At 40.6% G+C, this 20,429-nt stretch overlaps 1 protein-coding gene across 1 annotated transcript in view; it reads left to right on the top strand.

Moving 5' to 3' along the window:
• Positions 1-20,429, top strand: part of mrps5 (mitochondrial ribosomal protein S5) — a 138,457-nt gene that overhangs the window by 55,791 nt on the left and 62,237 nt on the right. The window contains exon 5 of the mRNA XM_043687173.2: positions 7,184-7,218. Coding sequence (XP_043543108.2) covers positions 7,184-7,218 — 35 coding nt within the window. The remainder of the gene's footprint in view (positions 1-7,183; positions 7,219-20,429) is intronic.

Here is a 20,429-nt window from a genome sequence, read left to right as displayed (position 1 = left end):
AGAAAAGAGTTGAGTGTACTGCTGAAAAAGCACAGCATCTTGGGCAGCATCCGAGGAGCAGGAGAATCGACGTTTTGGGCATAAGCCCTTCATCAGGAATGAGGCTTGTGGGCCCGGGGGCTGAGATAAAATGCCCCCCATTTTATCTCTCGTCCCAGAAGCCCCATTCCTGATGAAGGGATTATGCCCAATACGTCGATTTCCCCTGCTCCTCGGATGCTGCCTGAGCTGCTGTGCTTTTCCAGCATCTGCAATCCTCACTTTCTCCTAACTGGGAAAAACCCAGGCCAACAAGAATGTGCACACCCCACACAGACGATTATCCAAGGCTAAAATCAAACCTGGTCCCCTGGCGCTAAGCCAGCAGTGCTACCACTGAGCCAGCGTGCACAAATAAGGCTTTCTATAGATAGTTATTTTTAGCTAACCTTCTTTGTAAGTCACTTTACCCTCCTGATTATTATGTCGTTCTGTACATATTTTTATACTCTAACCAATCTGCTGACCTGCCACACATCTTCTTGCAATTATCTACTTTTTCTTTTAACTTTGATACTGTTAAATTTTTTTATGGATAACCATTGATTGTGAACATTTTGGGAATGTATCTGTTCCTTGTATTCTGAAATATCCCCTTAAATAGAGATGCAGAGCAGACATTTATGCTTTATCATAATTTGCCCATGCACTTTAGTCTTCATATTTGCTTCTTGTAAGTTTTTAACATACAACAAACTGTTCTATTAACCGTCACCAGTGGGACCAGGAATGTGCCAGTTGATCAAATATTCCAGATAAGAGGTCCATGTAATCAATGTAGAAACGTAATGCAGGGGATATGCACATCACTTATACCTTATTTACAGTTTAAATAATAATGCAGAGTTGCCTTAAATCAAACTTAACGGCAGAGAGCCTTCTCACTTGCACTGTCAACTAACTACTCAGACATCGCGGTAGATTGTAGTATTTGAGGAGGGATTGACTCCGTTGAATCAAGTGTTGATATTTCATGTGGTCAGTCACTTGAACAAGAAGTGTATCTAAGTTGAGAAAAATAAATTAGAACTGTAATAATTGGGCAGCATAATACTGTAAGCTCCATGGTATTTGAGATATATGATCTTTGTCGGTTCATTGCGGCTGCCGGTTAAAACAAGTTTGCTGTACTAGCCTTGGACTCTCACTTATCTTTCTCAAACTGAATATAAAATTCAATCATACTATGATCACTGCTATGAGGGATGCCTTTCTTATTAAATAACTTAATTGACCCTATCTTGTTGCACAGAGAACTTGAGTAAAGCAAATCTTAGCAGGACTTATACACTGGAAATAAGCAGCAGGCCAGGCAGCATTCGAGGAGCAGGAGAATCGACGTTTCGGGCATAAGCCTGAAGAAGGGCTTATGCCCGAAACGTCGATTCTCCTACTCCTCTGATGCTGCCTGGCCCGCTTTTTTCCAGCACCACACTTTTCAACTCTGGTCTCCAGCATCTGCAGTCCTCACTTTCTCTTAGGACTTATACACTTAATGGTAAGGTCCTAGGGAGTGTTGCTGAACAAAGAGACCTTGGAGTGCAGGTTCATAGCTCCTTGAAAGTGGAGTCGCAGGTAGATAGGATAGTGAAGAAGGCGTTTGATATGCTTTCCTTTATTGGTCAGAGCATTGAGTACAGGAGTTGGGAGGTCATGACTATGACTTTATAGTCTGTTCTCTGAAGCAAAATAAAGAAATGCAGATTCTGGAGCTCTGCAACAAAAACAGAAATTGCTGGTGAAACTCAACATCTGTGGGGAGAAAGGACTCTTCTTCAGAAGAGTCACCGAACTCTGTGTTAATCCTGCCTTCTCATCTACTGAGATTTGCTGAGTTTTGCTAACAATTTTGTTTAGTAGTCTGTTCTCTGGTTGGCTTTAGAGCATGCTGTTCTAAGAGTATGTGCTTGTGTATGTTGAATATCCTTGTTTCATTCTCACTGAGCATACAGCTTTACTGCATCATATCATACCTTGCATTAAGTAACAATTTAAATCATAGGCTACTAGTTGTTCTTGAATCAAAAATTGGTTTCTAATTCTGATATTGGAGTAATGGATGCACAATAATTTAACGCTTTATGGGACCTGGTTCCCAAAAATAAAGTGACTTCTCACTGATGTACTAATCAACGAGATGGCATCCACAGTTTGACATTCGTAAAGTACACTTTCAGTTTATGTTGATCTTTCTGTAATGGAAGCTATAAATGTGACATCCACACAATGGAGAAATATGAAGCAAGAAAGGAAGAAAACAAAGCAAAAACAAAACTAATATGGTAGGGAAAATGCGAAGTGCCTTTGAAAATTTTGCTGGGTATAACCTTTCTGAGAAATTGTTAATAAATTGCTGTAGAGTCATGAAAGCAAAGAGCACATCAATATGTACATCTAGTTTGTTGCATTATCATCTTCATAATGGTGTACATACTAATTCAATATTGATAATTCATCCCTGGATCGATATTGCATTAAGGTTTCATGATGATAGGGGATACTAACAGACTGATGCACGAAAGAAGAGATTGATCGATAACTGGCAATCTGTCTATTATGTTGACATAGTTTTGCATTAATCAACATTGAGTAATGTTATCCTGTGATACTTAAGAGAAAATCCTTAGTATGATATTGAACAAATAATTTCACTTGTAACATGAACTGCAAAAAAAGGTCTAACAGTGAATCCATGGAATCTATTCATATGATTTTTTTTTTCGAGGGAACAACATGAATCAAATGCCAAGGTTTTTAATTTGTGAGGCAAACTTGAAATTTTTTTTTCAAAACCTCGGTAAAGTGGGAATTATTTAGGGTAGTACAAAATAAACGTACAACCATGGTCAAGAAATGAAGTAAGAGGTTGGCACACAGGGCGCACCAGCATGTAACGAAAGGCAGAGGTCCAGTTGACTAAAAGAGGACTAAAGAAACAAACAATGAAGTGGCACAAAGAATTTATTAAGAGGTGCCAAAAAACATGAAAGAAAGAAACCTGCACACAATATTGAAATTATTAGCAAATATTGTGATGAAATTTCTCAATCCCTGAACGATAAGGTCAATGGTAAGAAAGTTGGGGAAAATATGACCAAACACGAGATTTTCAATTTTGAGGAAGAGTCTAATTTTGCAAATAATGTTTGAGCAATTAGATGATCTTGCAAGTGATCAGGTGAGGAGTTTATTTCCATCCACTAACATCTCCTATTGCCTGATCTTGCCTCACTTATATTGCAATGTGCAAGGAAATTCTGGTGATTAATCACCAACATGAAAGTCTGAGTGGGTATCTGGCAGCTGCAACTCTTTGACATCTTCTGGTATTCACTTTTTTACATTTCAAACAACTCTGGGCACAGTCCAGGGGCTGCAAAGCCTGCATCTTCTATCCAGAGGTTGGCATCAGATAAGCATCAATCATGGCACATCTTCAACTCACTCATAACATCAATTTTGTATTAACAGTCTGATAAATGACTCTTCATTGGAACATTGGACTTAAAATGTTAAATGTTTGTTTCTGTCATGTTTCTGCCATCTGACATGCTGAAGTTCTCCAGTATTTTGATTTTATTTTAGATTTCCAGCATCTACAGTATTTTACTCTAATCCTTGTTTAGGAAATTAAAAATGGCTATTACCAAACCTGGAGTGCATGGTATAAGTTTTGTTTTTGTTTTTAAACTGAATGAGTTCTAAACATAAACAATGTGAACCCAAGTTAAGGCACCGTAATCACAGAATGTTGGGTGTGAACCTCTTGCTTTGACCAACTAGATTGACCATACGTCCTGGCCACCAGTGATCTTGACCATGTTGTTGAACATGGCAGATCAATCCGAGTGGCTATTAAGCAGCAGTAAAATCAGGTGAGCTGAGAAGTTTCACCCAAGTTCCTCAATTTGCCAACAGATTCCAAAGTCTTATAGTCTTAGAATGTCTTGATGCTTCTTCTGGCTACTGTCATCATTCTGCCTCCTTGTGAAGCAGGGGCACCTGGAATGAGGTGAAGGTCCCAATTTCTCTTGTATCTCGGCCACTGGTGCTGAGCAGCCAATGGTTTATTGTGATGGAGTACATAACTGTGCATATCCTGCAGATGCTGTGCGCACTGGACCTGGCTGTCCATGGAGATAGTAGGCACACACATGCCAGAATGCCACAGTATTGGTGGACTTCTCCAACCTTCAGTCTAATTTGCTGACTGTCTCTTGGCAAACCTGCCTCCTGTTCCTATGTCACCTTATGCATTTTGATGTTGTTAAAAGCCAATTCCATGGTGTCCTTTCTGGTCTGAAGCTGAGCAGATGGTAGCCCAGCAATTTAGGGTTCTGTGTCATAGAATCATAGAGATATATAGCACGGCAACAGATCCTTTGGTCCAACTCGTCCATGCCAACCAGATATCCTACCTAATCTAGTCCCATTTGCCAACGCTTAGCCCATATCCATCTGAATCTTCCTATTCATATACCCTTCCAGATGCTGTTTAAATGTTGAAATTGTACCAACCTCCACTACTTCCTCTGGCAGTTCATTCCATACATGCACCACCCTTTGCGTGAAAACGTTGCCCCTTAGGTCCCTTTTAAAGTCTTCTCTTCTCACCCTAAACCTATGCCATCTAATTTTGAACTCTTTTCCCCCTCCCCCCAGGGAAAATATCTATTTACCCTATTCAAGCCCCTCATGATTTTGTATACCTCTATAAGGTCACCTCTCAGCCTCCAACGTTCCAGGGAAGCAGCCCCAGCCTGGATGTTAGTTTGCTCACTGAGCTGGAAGGTTCATTTTCAGATGTTTCGTCACCCTACTGGGTAACATCAGTGAGCCTCCCGTGAAGCACTGGTGTTAGTGACCCATTTTCAATTTGTGTGTTTAGGTTTCCTTGGGTTGGTGATGTCATTTCCTGTTGCAACATCATTTCCTGTTCTTTTTCTCAGAGTGGTAAATGGGGTCCAAGTTGATGTGTTTGTTGAGAGAGTTCTGGTTGGAATGCCATGCAGCTAGGAATTCTCATCTGTATGTAAGGATACTAGTGAGAGTGAAACATTGTATTTTTGTGGCTAGTTGATGTTCATATATCCTGGTGGCTAGTTTTCTGCCTGTTCGTTCAATGTGGTGTTTGTTACAGTTCCTGCAAGGTATTTTGTAAATGACATTAGATCAAGATCCCGTTGTACTCTGAGATAACCTTTTTTACTGTCCACCACACACCTCCAATTTTGGTGTCAACTGCAAACTTACACCTTCTATGTTCACATCCAAATCATTTATATAAATGATGAAAAGCAGAGGACCCAGCACTGATCCTTGTAACACACCACTGGCCACAGGCCTCCAGCCTGAAAGGCAGCCCTTCACTACCACCCTATGTCTTCTACCTTTGAGCCAGTTCCTTATCCAAGTGGCTAGGTCTCCCTGTATTCCATTTGATCTAATCTTGCTAATCCAGTCTACCATGAGGAACCTTGTTGAACTCCTTACTGAAGTCCATGTAGATCATGTCCACTGCTCTGCCCCCATTAATCCTCTTTGTTACTTCTTCAAAAATCTCAGTCAAGTTTGTGCCCTTGACCAGCTGTGGAGAGGTGCCAGTGATGTGATCATGAGGATGTGCTCCCCTGTCTTAGTGGATATTCTAGTGAGATTTGATGTCTGTATCCAAGCTGATGGAGGGTGTAAGAGACCACTTTGTTAGTGTTCCGCTGAGGGGCCTGTGCTGTCATCCTAAGCAATAAAAAAGGAACTACACTCTCCAGACTGGAAATTGTATGTGTAGATGGATGCTGTTTATTCTTGTAGGAGATGAGAGGGAGTGAGTTGTGAAATAGGTTGGAGGTACGGGCATGTTAAGAGTATGTTCACCGTGGTGGCAATGGAGAAACAGTGCCACACTTGGCAATGGATTTTACTTGGTTGCTGGGAAATGGCTGTCTTGGCATCACCTACATCAAGGATCTCTAACCTCTCCAACTTGAGCAAGGATTCTCTCTCTGTTGGGTGTAAGTAGACAAATGTCAGGCACCCACCACCTGTCTCTGCTCTGTATTGTGCTCTGCTTTCTCTTGGACTGCGGCAAGGATTTTGAGTGGGATGAGAGTGGCTGGGTGCATTTGGGAGAAAGATGGGGAAGTGTGCTGAGTGATTGAGTAGGAAGCGCAAAGGGCAGGAAGGGTTAATTGTCTGTGGGGGGTGAGTTGTTGACCATGGACCTTGGTGGGAGGTGGTCCAGTGGCAGAGTTAATGTCAATGTGAGCTCATAGACAAAAGATGGTGGCACTTAGCCTTGCAGAATGTCCATGATAATAAATCATCTTAGTGTTGCTAAGCATTTCCCTGGACTATGGAAAGAATTCTGATCCTGTTGGCAACTTCAGCCCAGGCTAGCAATATCTTGTCCCTCTGGCAGTCCTGAGAAAAGAGGACGGATCCTGTTATCATGCTCCCCGTCCGGCATGACCATGGTCCCTATCAGAAAAGCAAAGTGTAAGCTTGCCTTTATTAGCCAATTTGGAGGGCAGCTGTTTCCACTTTGAAATTGTGAAGGATTCTTCCTGGCTTGCAGCTTTTGAACTGTGCTTTAAATATGGAGCTGACCGTGGGAAACTCAAAGTCCTGGCAGTGGCAATCACTCTGCCGCGGATGAACGCAAGGTAATGCGAGAGCAGTATCGTAGGGACAGAGGTGATGAGGTAAGCTGCATAAAGTCCCATGAGAAAATTCAGTGGAGCTCATGGAGAGAAACCCTTTATACTCCCGAAATCAACAAAATACATTGTTTTAAGTATATTGATAATGAAGGCAAATAAGAATGGAAGATTAAATTGCAGACTGATTAAGAGTGTATTCTATCTGATTTATTTTTAGATAAAAAGAGTCTAATATTAGTAGGAAATGTAACTTTAACTCATACATCTCAATAGTTTAATGCAAAATTGACTTTAGATTATAATTTTATAATCAACTTTGTTTCTTCATTTGCAGTGTAATCTAAAAGCTTTAGATAGTGCAAAGAGACTGGTTCTTGTGAACTGTCAGCAGTCAAGACATTTTAATTTGAATTAACCTAACATTGAGTAATTTGATCAAATTACTCATTGAAGTGAAAATTCCCATTTCTTTTTTTTACTTACAGAAACTTATGAAGATTTTGACTCCAGAGTGATTGAGGTAAGAATTGTTGAATTAATGAACTAATACATCTAAGCCTTTTTTTTTCAGTTGTGACACTGAAGTTGGGCAGATGTAATATTTTTGCCCTTTAGTCTGTTTGACCATAAACAATGTTTCTTAAAAACTAGTCAGCAGATTTCAGTGGAACCTGATAGTATGGCCTGAGGGAGGATGATTAATTTTTGGAGGGATGTGGGTGCAGATCTTCTCGCTTTGGTACAAAGGCCAAATGAACTTCTATTAAGAATGTTATGACTTGTCTGAACTGCTGTGGTGGAGTTTGTCACAAACATCAAAGTGTGATCAGTTTTCAGAGCTGATTTTGCATTAAGTTAGCCTGGTGCTGCTCTGTGAGATTCAAACTCTTGATTGAAAAGAAAGAAAACTTTACGGTTAAAGAACGCCAACCAGAAAGGGAAAAGCTTCCAGGAAGAGCTGCTTATTGTAAACTAGCTGAATTAGTACTGCATTGTGAGAGAAGTGCCTTTACTGAGTGACCCTTTCACTAGCTTTATACATGATGTTGGGGGGGGTTGGTGTTGGACTGGGGTGGGGACAAAGTAAAAAAAAATCACACAACACCAGGTTGTAGTCCAACAGGTTTATTTGGAAGCTGCTCCTTCATCAGGTAGCTAGTGAAGTAGGATCATAGGACACAGAATTTATAGCAAAACATCATAGTGACATACATAGATGCAATATTTTGAACAAACCAAGATTGCTGTTAATTCTTTCATTTTCAACTTAGTTTTATACAAAGTTAAAAATCACACAATGCCAGGTTATAGTCCAACAGGTTTAATCAAAAGCACTAGCTTTCGGACTGCTGCTCCTTCATCAGGTGGTTGTCACCTGATGAAGGAGCATCGCTCCAAAAGCTAGTGCTTCCAACTAAACCTGTTGGACTATAACCTGGTGTTGCGTGATTTTTAACTTTATATACCTCAATCCAACACCAGCAACTTCAAATCATAGTTTTATCTACTTGCGGTGTCAAAACAAAAACACCGAGAAAGCAAACATGCAAGATGCATTGTTACAATCAAAGCAAATATATAAGTAGCCCAATTGAAATAAGATGTGCCTCTTTAAGGGTGGAACCATCTTTTTAAAATGTGTCGCAAAGGGCATTTGTCATCATTGTTTCACACATTGATATCCATGTGTTGAAGAAAACAGCAAAGACTTTGAGATTGCTGTATCCATAGTTGAGTACAAACATCAGTTTTCACTTTCCCACTTCTGTGCTGTGTGACTCTGATGTTATCTGGAAAACAGCACCCCACCAGTGAAGATCTCGATTCTTACATAGAGTCCAATGAGCATTACCTAATCTCCTTAAACTCTGAAGGTGTTGTGTTTGAGTCTTAAAGGAACTTGCATTTCCATCTGACAATTCCACATCACTGTATAATTGGACAGAGAGAAAATACTGTCTCCTTTCTCTTTGGTCTAGTCTGAACTCAACAAAGATTTTAGATGTGTTCGTAAAAAATGAATGTGGATGTTTCTGCTTTAGAAATGACAAATACCTTCTTTACTGACTGAGCAAATGTACGGACAGTATGTGGAAGGAGATTTTTATCCTTTTCAGAAATGCTCTGCTTGTATTTTCAGTTGTCAGTGCAGACTCAAGTACTATAGCATGTCCAGTATTCATGCCTCTATGCAACAAAATGAGGCTTTATTTTTGTCCCATTGAACGTCTTTTCCGAATTTCTAACACTTTTGGTCATAATTTTCAAAAAACAAAACTTGGATTTAAAGGATGTAAAGTTCCTAAGCAGAAAGGTGAGGTGCTGTTGCTGCAACTTGTTTTGGGCCTCAGTGGACACTAGCAGGGCTAGGACACAAATGTGAGCAAGAGAACAAGATTGTACATTAAAATGGCAAGCGACTGAAAGGTCAGGGTCACGCTTACAGACTGAATGGAGATGTTTTGTAAAGCAGTCAACCTGTCTCCATTTAGTCTCGCCAAAACCCTCTCCTTTCCTGTTAAAAAGCTTGCTTTTATATTTTCAAAAACAGCCTCCTTTCCCCTCCCCTCTGCAATAGAGCAGCACGGTGGCTCAGTGCTTAACACTGCTGCCTCACAGCACCAGGAACCCGGGTTTGATTCCAGCCTCAGGAGTGACTGTCTGTGTGGAGTTTGCACATTCTCCCCGTGTCTGCGTGGGTTTCCTCTGGGTGCTCCGGTTTCCTCCCACAGTCCAAAGATGTGCAGGTCAGGTGAATTGACCATGCTAAATTGCCCGTAGTGTTCAGGGATGTGTAGGTTAGGTGCATTAGTCAGGGGTAAATGTAGGAGAATGGGTCTGGGTGGGATACTCTTCGGGGGGTTGGTGGACTTGTTAGGCCAAATGGTCTGTTTCCATATTGTAGGGATTCTATGAATGAGTTCCCAGCAGTCTCAAAATCCCAAATTAGCACTCATGCTTTGTCATATTCCACGTCTATTTTCACACTGTTCTTGGAGTCCCATTTGGCCCATCTAAGCAATACTAGCTCCCTGAAAGAGCAGCTTGACTGAGCCCACTTCTTTGATGTGTTTATGACTGTCAATAGTTTGTAATTTCTGAGTGGTTAACATTTTATTTTTGAAGATAAATGTTTTTGGGTGCCCAAAACACATCCAGTCATTGGGCACAGGGACCTGGCAACATGCTTTCTTCCTTTATTTTCAATGTACTAGGATATATAGGACATGTATTCTTTCTGGATTGGACACAAGGTTTCCTGGTTATGACATACTTAATAGCTGTGGCAAAATACATTTGGAAGACTCTGATACCTTACTGCCGCACAGTTGTTTTTCAAGTTCTTCCTTGTTTTAGAAGAGTGATTAATTGATTGTTCGCTGTAGTTAGCTACAGTACATTGTCCTTAAAGAGTACAAGCATAATTGGGATCCCTCGAGTCTATTATCTCCCATTCTTCTAAAAGTATTTTAATGCATGTTGTGTAACTTCCTCATTTTTGTCATTTCTAGGTTATATTAGAGTTGAAACCCATTTTTAGAAATGTTATTTTTTAACCCAAGTCTATAGAATTGTGAACAAGTTATATAATCACAAATTTCAAGTCGAGGATAGATGTCTGTCCTAATTAGAAATAATAGTAAAGATGCCTCCCCTCTGCCCATCTGCTGGGCACAATTTGGTTGGTGCAGGATGAGACCTAGAGTGGCCTGTCTTGCCTTCTCTCAGATTGAGACCGTTGTGTGGCTGCTTCCCACCTTCTTGTTAATTTCAGCCCCAGGTAGGGATTGAGGCACGGCGGAAACACTAACAATTTTGCTTGTTTGGGCTTTGGCCGGGAAGAAATATGGTTGGTGTCTCCCTCAATAGCCCTCTGTTTCCTGATTGGACCCCTTTCCCCTTCAGTATAGTTGATTCTTAACTGCCTTCTGTCCAAAGTATGTAATATTTTCTTAATATAGAGACAATAAAGAGAATAGTAATTTGGTCATCACTACATTGCTAAAAGTCAGAGTCTGAAAAAATTCTTTTATCCATTTGTGAGATGTGGGCATCGCTGGCTGAGTTAGCATTTATTTTCCATTCCTGGTTGCCCTTGAGAAGGTGATGATGAGCTGCCTTCTCAAACTGCTGCAGTCCACACATGGTGGTTTGTTCCACAATGCCATTAGGGAGAGAATTTGTGTGACCCACCAAACATGAAGAAACTTCAATAAATTTTCAAGTCAGGATGGTGAGTGGCTTGCAGGGGAACTTGGCAGTGGTATCTCTATGTACTGGAGACATTGTCACCTTTTGTGTGTCTTTGTGTTGACAAGACTTCATTTAGGAATAAGACAGGCTGCCTGCCTTTGTCCTGGCAAGTAACGTATTGTAGCAAAGATAATTACTGCAGTTATAGTTTCAGACTTGTAAAATGCAAAACTGAACCCTCCATTAGCTGGATTTTCACCACTAGGATTACTAACCCATTTGTTCCTGCAATGAATTGCTGAAGGTTCGTTGAAGCCCTGAAAGAAATCTTTCTTGATATATGAGAGAATACTCTTGTCATTGTCCAAGATATTCTTCACCATTACAATCTCCCATTGTTCACAGAAACCTAAGCATGGACACAATTTGATTTTCACGGGATCATTGGTGGACCTTTTTTAACTGTGTGGGAAATAGAAAGGTCTGCACACAAGCTTTAACTATATTATTGTATCTAGTTGCTAGAGCCCATCAATCAATGTAAACAAATCACTGATTCAGGCCAAATTGTAGTGGTCTGTCTTGGGCAATGGTGTGATCACATTTAACAATGGAGGTAAATGAGAAGGTTGTCATTATTTGCTGCTTGTAATGGAAATGAAGCTTTTCAGGTATGACTACAATTTAGAAGCTCTTGCACATATCAACCTTATGTAGAACTGAATCAGAGCTAATTTAGGCCAGCAAATTTTCATTTTATTTTTGCAATCATTAATAACCCTGAAAGAACAATTGGAGCTGGAACTATGAACAGTCCAGGCAAAAGGGAGGATTAAAGCAATCCAAATTTATACTTTCATTTCAGAAACTATAATAATTTAGTGAAAGGATAAGGTAATTTTACTGAGCCCATGCTCAATCTCTGTGCTTCGAAATGACCCATGGTGTAAGCAGTGTGGCAGAAACCATCAGCATGTATTCTGATGCTGCTCTGTTGTCACTGTGTTCTGAAATGGCACCTGAGAAATTTTATTCTGGAAGATTTGGTCTAAAACTACACTTAAGTGTGGAAAATAAGTGATTCTTAATCTTAATGGATTTTCTTCTGCATTAAAAGTTAAACACCTCTAATAAATAGACAGGTAGTTGGAAAGGAGCAGACTGAAAGTTTGGCTGAAGTTTTTGGGGTTAGTCTTTGCTAACTACATGATTATGTATTGACAGTTGTATGGAGTATTCAGCTAGAAGAATGTACCTTCTGTCCTAAGACAATGAATGGGTCTCTTTCTGCTTGGTGTAGAATGGTATAACAAATAACAAGAGCACGCAGCCCATTAGGTCTGTGTCAGCTCTTCAGTCTAGTTAGTTGCTGCGTCAGCTCTTCATTCCAGTCACTCACTCTCATCTGCTTCCTTCAGATTGCTACGATTTTATCTTCGAGTGTTAATCCAATTACTTTTGAATCTGTTTCCATCATCTAATCAGACCGTGAATTTTAAATCCGAACTACTTGCTACTGAAAATAGATGTTTTTCCTTCTGCTAATCACCATCAGTCTGGGCGCATTCTGACCCTTCAGCCATTGGGAACATAAATCAGTTTCTCTTCTTTTACGTTATCTAAACCAAGCATGATTTTAAATGTCATTGGAAATGTGAATATATTTTCTGTAGCCTATAATTGTATAGTCAAGTTAGGCATTTATTGGCGCTCCTTCTTCATCACTGGGTCAAAATCCTGTAAGACTCTAAGAATCTTGTGAACAAGACTCTAGCCATTCGCTCATGGTACAAGCTACAGTTCAAAATAGGACACGTCAAAGCCACCCTACTGGATAATGGCTGTACTGATCAGATATAGTGCATCCTCATGCATGAGCTTAAGGCTTATTATTTTGGTGATGAAAAGTGCCCAGTCTACCTCAAATTTGCCTCAAAGGATGAGATCTCCTAAGGGTTTGATCTATAGGGGAAGCTAACCACTTCACATTCCTACTATATTGTGTTGTCACATGTTATCATGACAGAATGCAGCTGTCAAGGCAAAAAAAGATGTTCTGCATAAATGAGCAATGAATTTTGGTGCTGGTGTGATGCCAGGTACTTGGGCTATTTATCTCAATGACTGGCTGATCATATCAAACAGTATAACCTTCACAACCAACAGAGTACTGCATGTCTTCATAAAGACCGTGCATGCAAATTCAGGATATAATATCCAACTTTAGATTAAATTAAACGGCACTTGTTCACCTATTCCAAGTGTGCTAATAATTCCACTAACAGCGATTTAGGGTTTCGTTGGGCTTGTAATGTGGCTTTCTCTTAGCCTTGCTAGAAGGTGCGTATGTATTCATACACAGATCCACTCCTCTGCAGGATAAAGGAATTTGTCTGGGCACGTGTCTTTCCAATGAAATGAAAGCTAATTCTAGTACATTCTCAAGATTATAGCAATGTTACAGCAAAAGAGGATAGTTAGTTCTTTGTCTCTGCTGTGCCCTTAATTTGAACATTATTACCACTGCCAACCTTCTGCATTTTCCCAGACCTCTGCATTTTATTTCTGTTCACATATTCGTCCAGTGTTCTCTTGAGTGCCTCAGTTGAATGTACATTCCAGACCCCAGCTACTCCTGTGACAAAAAGGGTTTTCATCCCCTTCTGCTTCTTTTGAAAGTGACTTTAAATCTGTGCCCTCTGGTTTTTTGATTATTTTACAATCAGGAATAGTTTCTCACTATCTGTTATATTGAGCTCCCTCATAATTTTGAAAGCCTCTATCAGGTCTCCTCTTAGCCTTTCTGTAACCCAACAAGTATCCATTGACCACTATGCTGTTCCCTATCACTGAGCCAATTTTGCTTCATATTGCCAAAGTCCTTTTTATTCTAAACCTGATAACTTGCCTCACCTTGCCTTGAATTGTATCAATTCTTCTGGAAGTTAATTGAGCCTGTAACCTCATCAAAAAAAACTCCAAATTGTTTAATTGCTAGTGCCTGTTTAGAAATTCATGCTGACTCTAATCTACCTTTATCCATATAATTACTGACTCTATCCATGACAATGTCTTGACCAATTAGAGTTCTCTTCCCAACAAATCAGTATTGCTCCTCGTGCAGTTATTGTTCCCTTTGAAGACTGATATTCTTTCATCTGTCCTGATGAGTAAAACTTCAACAGTGTAGCTCATGTTTTCAGCAGTACTTGAGTTCTAAACTATAAAGTAGCTGTTATCATGTCTCTCAACGTTCCAGAAACATGTCGCAGGTTATAGTCTGCTTACCTCCAAAATGAAAAATTCAGCTGTGTAGAGCGTGAGATCAAGGAGAGCTAAAGAACATTTCTTGCTAGATACAAAGTATTTCATATTGCCAAAGGGAAGATGAAAGAGGAAAACATTTTTGAAGTTGGGTTACAGGCTGAAATATCAAACAGCAGTGGTTCTACGTGGTCAGTAAGGAGAAAAAGAGAAGACTTTGCAAGCTGCCTCAGCCAGATATCAGAGGAGATTGTCTCTGTCTCTAGTTACATCTGCACACTTGTTTGATTCTGGGAGATTCCTCTAGCTTGACTAGAAGAAGAATCCTCAAAATAGGCTTCAATTCTGGTGGTGAATTTAAGAAACTCCAAAAACTGAGGAAAGCATCTGGAAACAGTCAGTCAAAATTACTTGATAAAGCAGGAACACATGTAAAATTGGGAAGAACTGTGGACTGTTTGCTATAAGAACTGCAAATCTCTGGAGAATGAAATATGTGATAAATAGAAAAGGGATTTTTTTTGTCTCTCTACTTTGAAGTTCCCTTTTAAAAAAAAGTGTTTAGTCTTTAGTGCTTTTAGTCATTTGCTACAATAAAAAATTGAAAACGTTAACTTTTTGTCAAGTTATTCCTACGTCTTGCATTATGGGTCTCGATATAGATTGTAAAATTAGTCTCCAGATAAGAGAGTGATCATTTTGAACTGGGATGGGAAAGATTTCTTCTCACATTGGGTTGTGAATCTTAGTAATTGCCTCCCTTAAAAGGCTTTAAATATACTTAAGGTTGACATACACTGTCCGTCATTTGGAATCTAACAATGTGATGAGCCAACAAAAATAGATTTGAGGCAGAGCATTGTACTGTTGATAAAGCAGGTTAGAGTCGTAGAATCATAGAGATGTACAGCATGGAAACAGACCCTTCGGTCCAACCTGTCCATGCCGACCAGATATCCCAACCCAATCTAGTCCCACCTGTCAGCACCAGGGCCATATCCCTCCAAACCCTTCCTATTCATATAATCATCCAGATGCCTCTTAAATGTTGCAATTGTACCAGCCTCCACCACATCCTTTCGCAGCTCATTCCATGTACGTACAACCCTCTGCGTGAAAAAGTTGCCCCTTAGGTCAGTTTTATATCTTTCTCCTCTCACCCTAAACCTATGCCCTCCAGTTGTGGACTCCCCCATCCCAGGGAAAAGACTTTGTCTATTTATCCTATCCATGCCCCTCATAATTTTGTAAACCTGTTTAAGGTCACCCCTCAGCCTCCCACGCTCCAAGGATAACAGCCCCAGCCTGTTCAGCCTCTCCCTATAGCTCAAATCCTCCAATCCTGGCAACATCCTTGTAAATCTTTTCTGAACGCTTTCAAGTTTTACAGCATCTTTCCGATAGGAAGGAGACCAGAATTGCACGCAGTATTCCAACAGTGGCCTAACCAATGTCCTGTACAGCCGCAACATGACCTCCCAACTCCTGTACTCAGTACTCTGATCAATAAAGAAAGCATACCAAACGCCGCTTTCACTATCCTATCTACCTGCGACTCCACTTTCAAGGAGCTATGAACCTGCATTCCAAAGTCTCTTTGTTCAGCAACACTCCCTAGGATGTTACCATTAAGTGTATAAGTCCTGCTAAGATTTGCTTTCCCAAAATGCAGCACCTCGCATTTACCTGAATTAAACTCCATCTGCCACTTCTCAGCTCATTGGCCTATCTGGTCCAAATCCTGTTGTAATCTGAGGTAAACCTCTTCGCTGTCCACTACACCTCCAATTTTGGTGCCATCTGCAAACTTATTAACTGTACCTCTTATGCTCGCATCCAAATCATTTATGTAAATTACAAAAAGTAGAGGACCCAGCACCGATCCTTGTGGCACTCCACTGGTCACAGGCCTCCAATCTGAAAAACAACCCTCCACCACCACCCTCTGTCTTCTACCTTTTGAGCCAGTTCTGTATCCAAATGGCTAGTTCTCCCTGTATTCCATGAGATCTAACCTTGCTAATCAGTCTCCCATGGGGAACCTTGTCGAACGCCTTACTGAAGTCCATATAGATCACATCTACTGCTCTGCCCTCATCAATCGTCTTTGTTACTTCTTCAAAAAAACTCAATCAAGTTTGTGAGACATGATTTCCCACACACAACGCCATGTTGACTATCCTGAATCAGTCCTTGCCTTTCCAAATACATGTACATTCTGTCCCTCAGGATTCCCTCCAGCAACATGCCCACCACGGAGGTCAGGCTCACCGGTCTATAGTTCCCTGACTTGTCTTTACTCCCCTTCTTAAACAGTGGCACCACATTTGCCAACCTCCAGTCTTCTGGCATCTCACCTGTGACTATCGATGATACAAATATCTCAGCAAGAGGCCCAGCAATCACTTCTCTAGCTTCCCACGGAGTTCTTGGGTACACCTGATCAAGTCCTGGGGATTTATCCACTTTTTACCGTTTCAAGACATCCAACACTTCCTCCTCTGTAATCTGGACATTTTTGAGGGATCATATGTATTACTTCTGCTCCGATGTTCTCCCTACCAACCTCTTGGGTGTCAGTATAGACCACAAATCCCTGGACCAACCTCAAATGATTTTATGATTACAGCAAACTTGCTGTATTCTGTGACAAGTGCTCATGCGTTGAGGCAAGTTTAGTGGTGACAATCAAGATGGCATTTGACTTTTTTTGGATAGAAATTATGTGAAGTGCCAATGTAGGCACAGTCGGCCAAATAGCTACACTTGCATTATAATAATTCTGTAATGACCTGTCTGCATTCAACATTTAAAAGCCATAAGCGTGAAACTGTTTTTCCAATTGTTCTGATAAACGTAGCTGCAATGATGCATAAGCTCAACGTTATCCAGAACAAGGTGATCTGCTTGATCTTTGCTTCCCTATTCTCGTCGTGCAATTCCTTCCTTGTCTATGTACCTCGCAGTTTATTCAATTTAAATATACCGTCGTAACTTGCCATGGCTTCCTTGGTAGCATATCCAAACTCTCAGTCTGCATTATTGGGAAGGAGGTGGACAGTAGGTGCATGTGAATATCATCACCTCCGAGTTTCAATTCACATGCCATCAAGACTTTGGATATACTTGACCATTCCATCAAAATTTTCTTATACTCTTTTGAGTGCACCTTTGTTTCACAGACAGCAATGATAGACAACTTACCCCCATTGTTGTCCTTTGCAAAGAATGAATGGGAAACAAAAACTGGATGGTGGTTAGTATCTGGTATGGAGTGTAGAGTATTTTCCAAAATTAATAACTTGTATCACTTAAAATAATACTCTGCGATGCTGAATTCTCAGGGGTAAGAATGTAAAAGTACAACTTAAGTACTTCAGAGTTGCTGTGAAAGTTGAAACAGGATGTGGAAGGAATGTTGATAAAAAGTTAGTTGGTTTGGAACACAGATAAGATGCTGCCTGCAGGGAGCTTTTGATGGATGTCAGGATTATTGGAAAGGGTTTCAAAAAGGTCAGTCAGATAAAAGAAATACTTCACATTTGCAAACAGGTTTTGGCACATTGCCATTTTGTATCTGTTGCTGATATGTGTTGGATTCTGTCTATATTTTGGATGTCAAAAAACATTTTTAAGCCCTATGAAAGGTTGCGTTTGAGCTTTATTTTAATATTCTTCATATGTTCAATATGTGAAGTAGAGTTCTAAGAAATGACACTTTTTTTCTTCTTTATCCTGTTTTGTATTTGTAATCGTGGCTTCGCTGATATCCTGAGAGCTGCTAAGAACTCTCAGCTCACAATGAACGTAACCAAACAGAAAATGTTAGCAATTTAAAACATAATTCATAGTTTCATAACTTATTGATTCATGGGGTATTGGGAGTTATTCATTCTAAGCTAGTTTGTGAATTAGGAAACCAAATACAATTGTAACATTTAAGAGGCATTTGGATGGGTATATGAATAGGAAGGGTTGGGAGGAATATGGGCCGGGTGCTGGCAGGTGGGACTAGATTGGGTTGGGATATCTGGTCGGTATGGACAGGTTGGACCGAGGGGTCTGTTTCCGTGCTGTACATCTCTATGACTCTAAATGCCAATCTCTCATTAAAGATTGTATTTATAACCAAATACAATATTATAGCTGTCTGCCTCCTCTATATCCAACTCTGAAGTTGTCATAGTATATATTGTAAATACAATAAAATCCTAGGTAGGTGGTTCAAATAGAGTAAAGGAAGCATGTTGTGTGACACATTGTGCTGGTGTGTTATGGTGACTGTATTTATCCAATCAATTGAAAAATAGCTCATTGTAAGCTTTGTAAGTGAAGAAGCTTTATGCCGTTAGATCTCAAGCCACCTGCTGTAAAACACCAAGCCTGCTGTATTGATAAAGACTTTTGAGATTGGTGCAGGGGACTTCTGGTCTATGGTGATACCCAAGAGGTTCATGGTGGGGCACCTGGTGATAAGAGCATGCTAGGAGCAGAGGTACACCATATAACCCTTTAACCTGCTCTGCCATCAGTATAATGCCCTGTCTTAAATAGGTTTTTCCATTTCTCCCTGCATTTGATTCCAGATTTGCCTTTTATTTTACTTTGTGAATCAGCAATAACCGAATAAATGGAGTAAAGCATAAACTTGTGAAGGGGGCTGTAACTAAAGTGAACTAAAGCAAAATTCCAACAGAAGCTTTGTAACTGAAATTTCATTTTAATAAAGTGTTTCAGCACAGCTGCATCCATCATTCACAGATGGCCTCACATGGACAGGGGCTCCCTCTCCAAGGGTATCAGCGTGAGTGCAATCATAGCAAAGGGACAGAAAATCTGGTTGGTAGATCACCCTCAGTGTCCATTGTTTGAAATTGTTTATGGACATTTTGGCTAGGCCCAAAAGCAGACTAATGAGGGCATCCTCTGATCTGTCTGTTTCCCCCAGGTGCAGATAGCCAAAGGTCAGGAATATGGGGCTGAAGTGCAACCAAAAGCAGAGCAGCAACCCCTCAAATAATGAAAAGGGGCTTGCAAACTCTCGACATAGAACATGGTCATCCCAAGGCTGCAGAAATTGCAGACTGCCTGCCTGGGAGTTTGTGAGCCAATTTAATCTACAATTGTATGGGACTGCTATGTGCTACAGCATCCATGTCAATTCCCCACTGGGAAGGAAATTACTCACAGATCATAGAATCCCTACAGTGTGGAAACAGGCCATTTGGCCCAACAAGTCCATACTGATCCTCCGAAGAGTAACCTGCCCAGACCCATTCCCTTACCCTATTACACTACATTTACTCTGACTAATGTACCTAACCTGCACATCTTTGGATTGTGGGAGGAAACCGGAGCACCCGGAGGAAACCCGAAGAGAATTTGCAAACTCCATGTAGTCAGCTGAGGGTGGAATCAAACCTGGGTCCCTGGTGCTGTGAGGCAGCATACTAACCACTGAACCACCGTGCTACCTGAACAGAAGACCGCAATGTCTTTGGACTGTTGCTTTGAGGGTGAGAAACTCTGATGTGTGAAACATACATACTGAGAGACTGCTCATGTTGTGTGTTCTGAATTGTGTGGCCTTGGCCAATGAGAAATTCACTGTGAATGCAGGTCAAATCCGACACTTAAATCCAGAGTTTAAGTTGAACTCAGGCCCTTTCTAACCATGGGAATGCACTACTCAATGACCAAACGTGCCCACCTATCTTTTTGTTTATTTTGCTCAAGAGTAAGAATTGGAGAAATAATTATGGTCAACCCTTCATGGTGGCACTGCACCAAAGGCAAGATTTGAAGTGTCCAAAGGTGGTTGGGCTGAGGAAAATATATTGAGAAACCCCTGCAACTCCTGATGACAAGAGATATTGAAAGTTTAATCAAAAAGGGAAAGGAAGCATATATGTAGGGTTTAGGAAACTGAAATCAGACAAGCCTGTTGAGGAACATAAAGGGAGCAGAAAATAACTTAAATAAGGAATTAGGAGGGCTAAAGAGGCCACAAACTGCCCTTGGTAAGTAGGCAAGGAGAATCCCAGGACATTGAGTATGTATATTTGAAGCAGAGGTTAGCTCGGGAAAGGGTACGGCACTCTCTGACAAAGGGAATTACGCATGAAGCCAGAGGAAGTGAGTGAGGTCATTAATGGGTACTTCACATCAGCATTCACCAAGGAGGAGGGCATGAATGATGGTAAGATCAGGGAGGGATATGTTGATATCTAGGGCATATCGCTGTTGAGCAGGGGGATGGTGTTGGTTGTCTGA

This window comes from Chiloscyllium plagiosum, unplaced genomic scaffold (assembly GCF_037043375.1).
Source record: "Chiloscyllium plagiosum isolate Xiang-an unplaced genomic scaffold, Cpla_swu_hap1 HiC_scaffold_3, whole genome shotgun sequence".
Taxonomy (NCBI): Eukaryota; Metazoa; Chordata; class Chondrichthyes; order Orectolobiformes; family Hemiscylliidae; genus Chiloscyllium; species Chiloscyllium plagiosum.
This window is presented reverse-complemented; position numbering and strand designations above follow the sequence as displayed.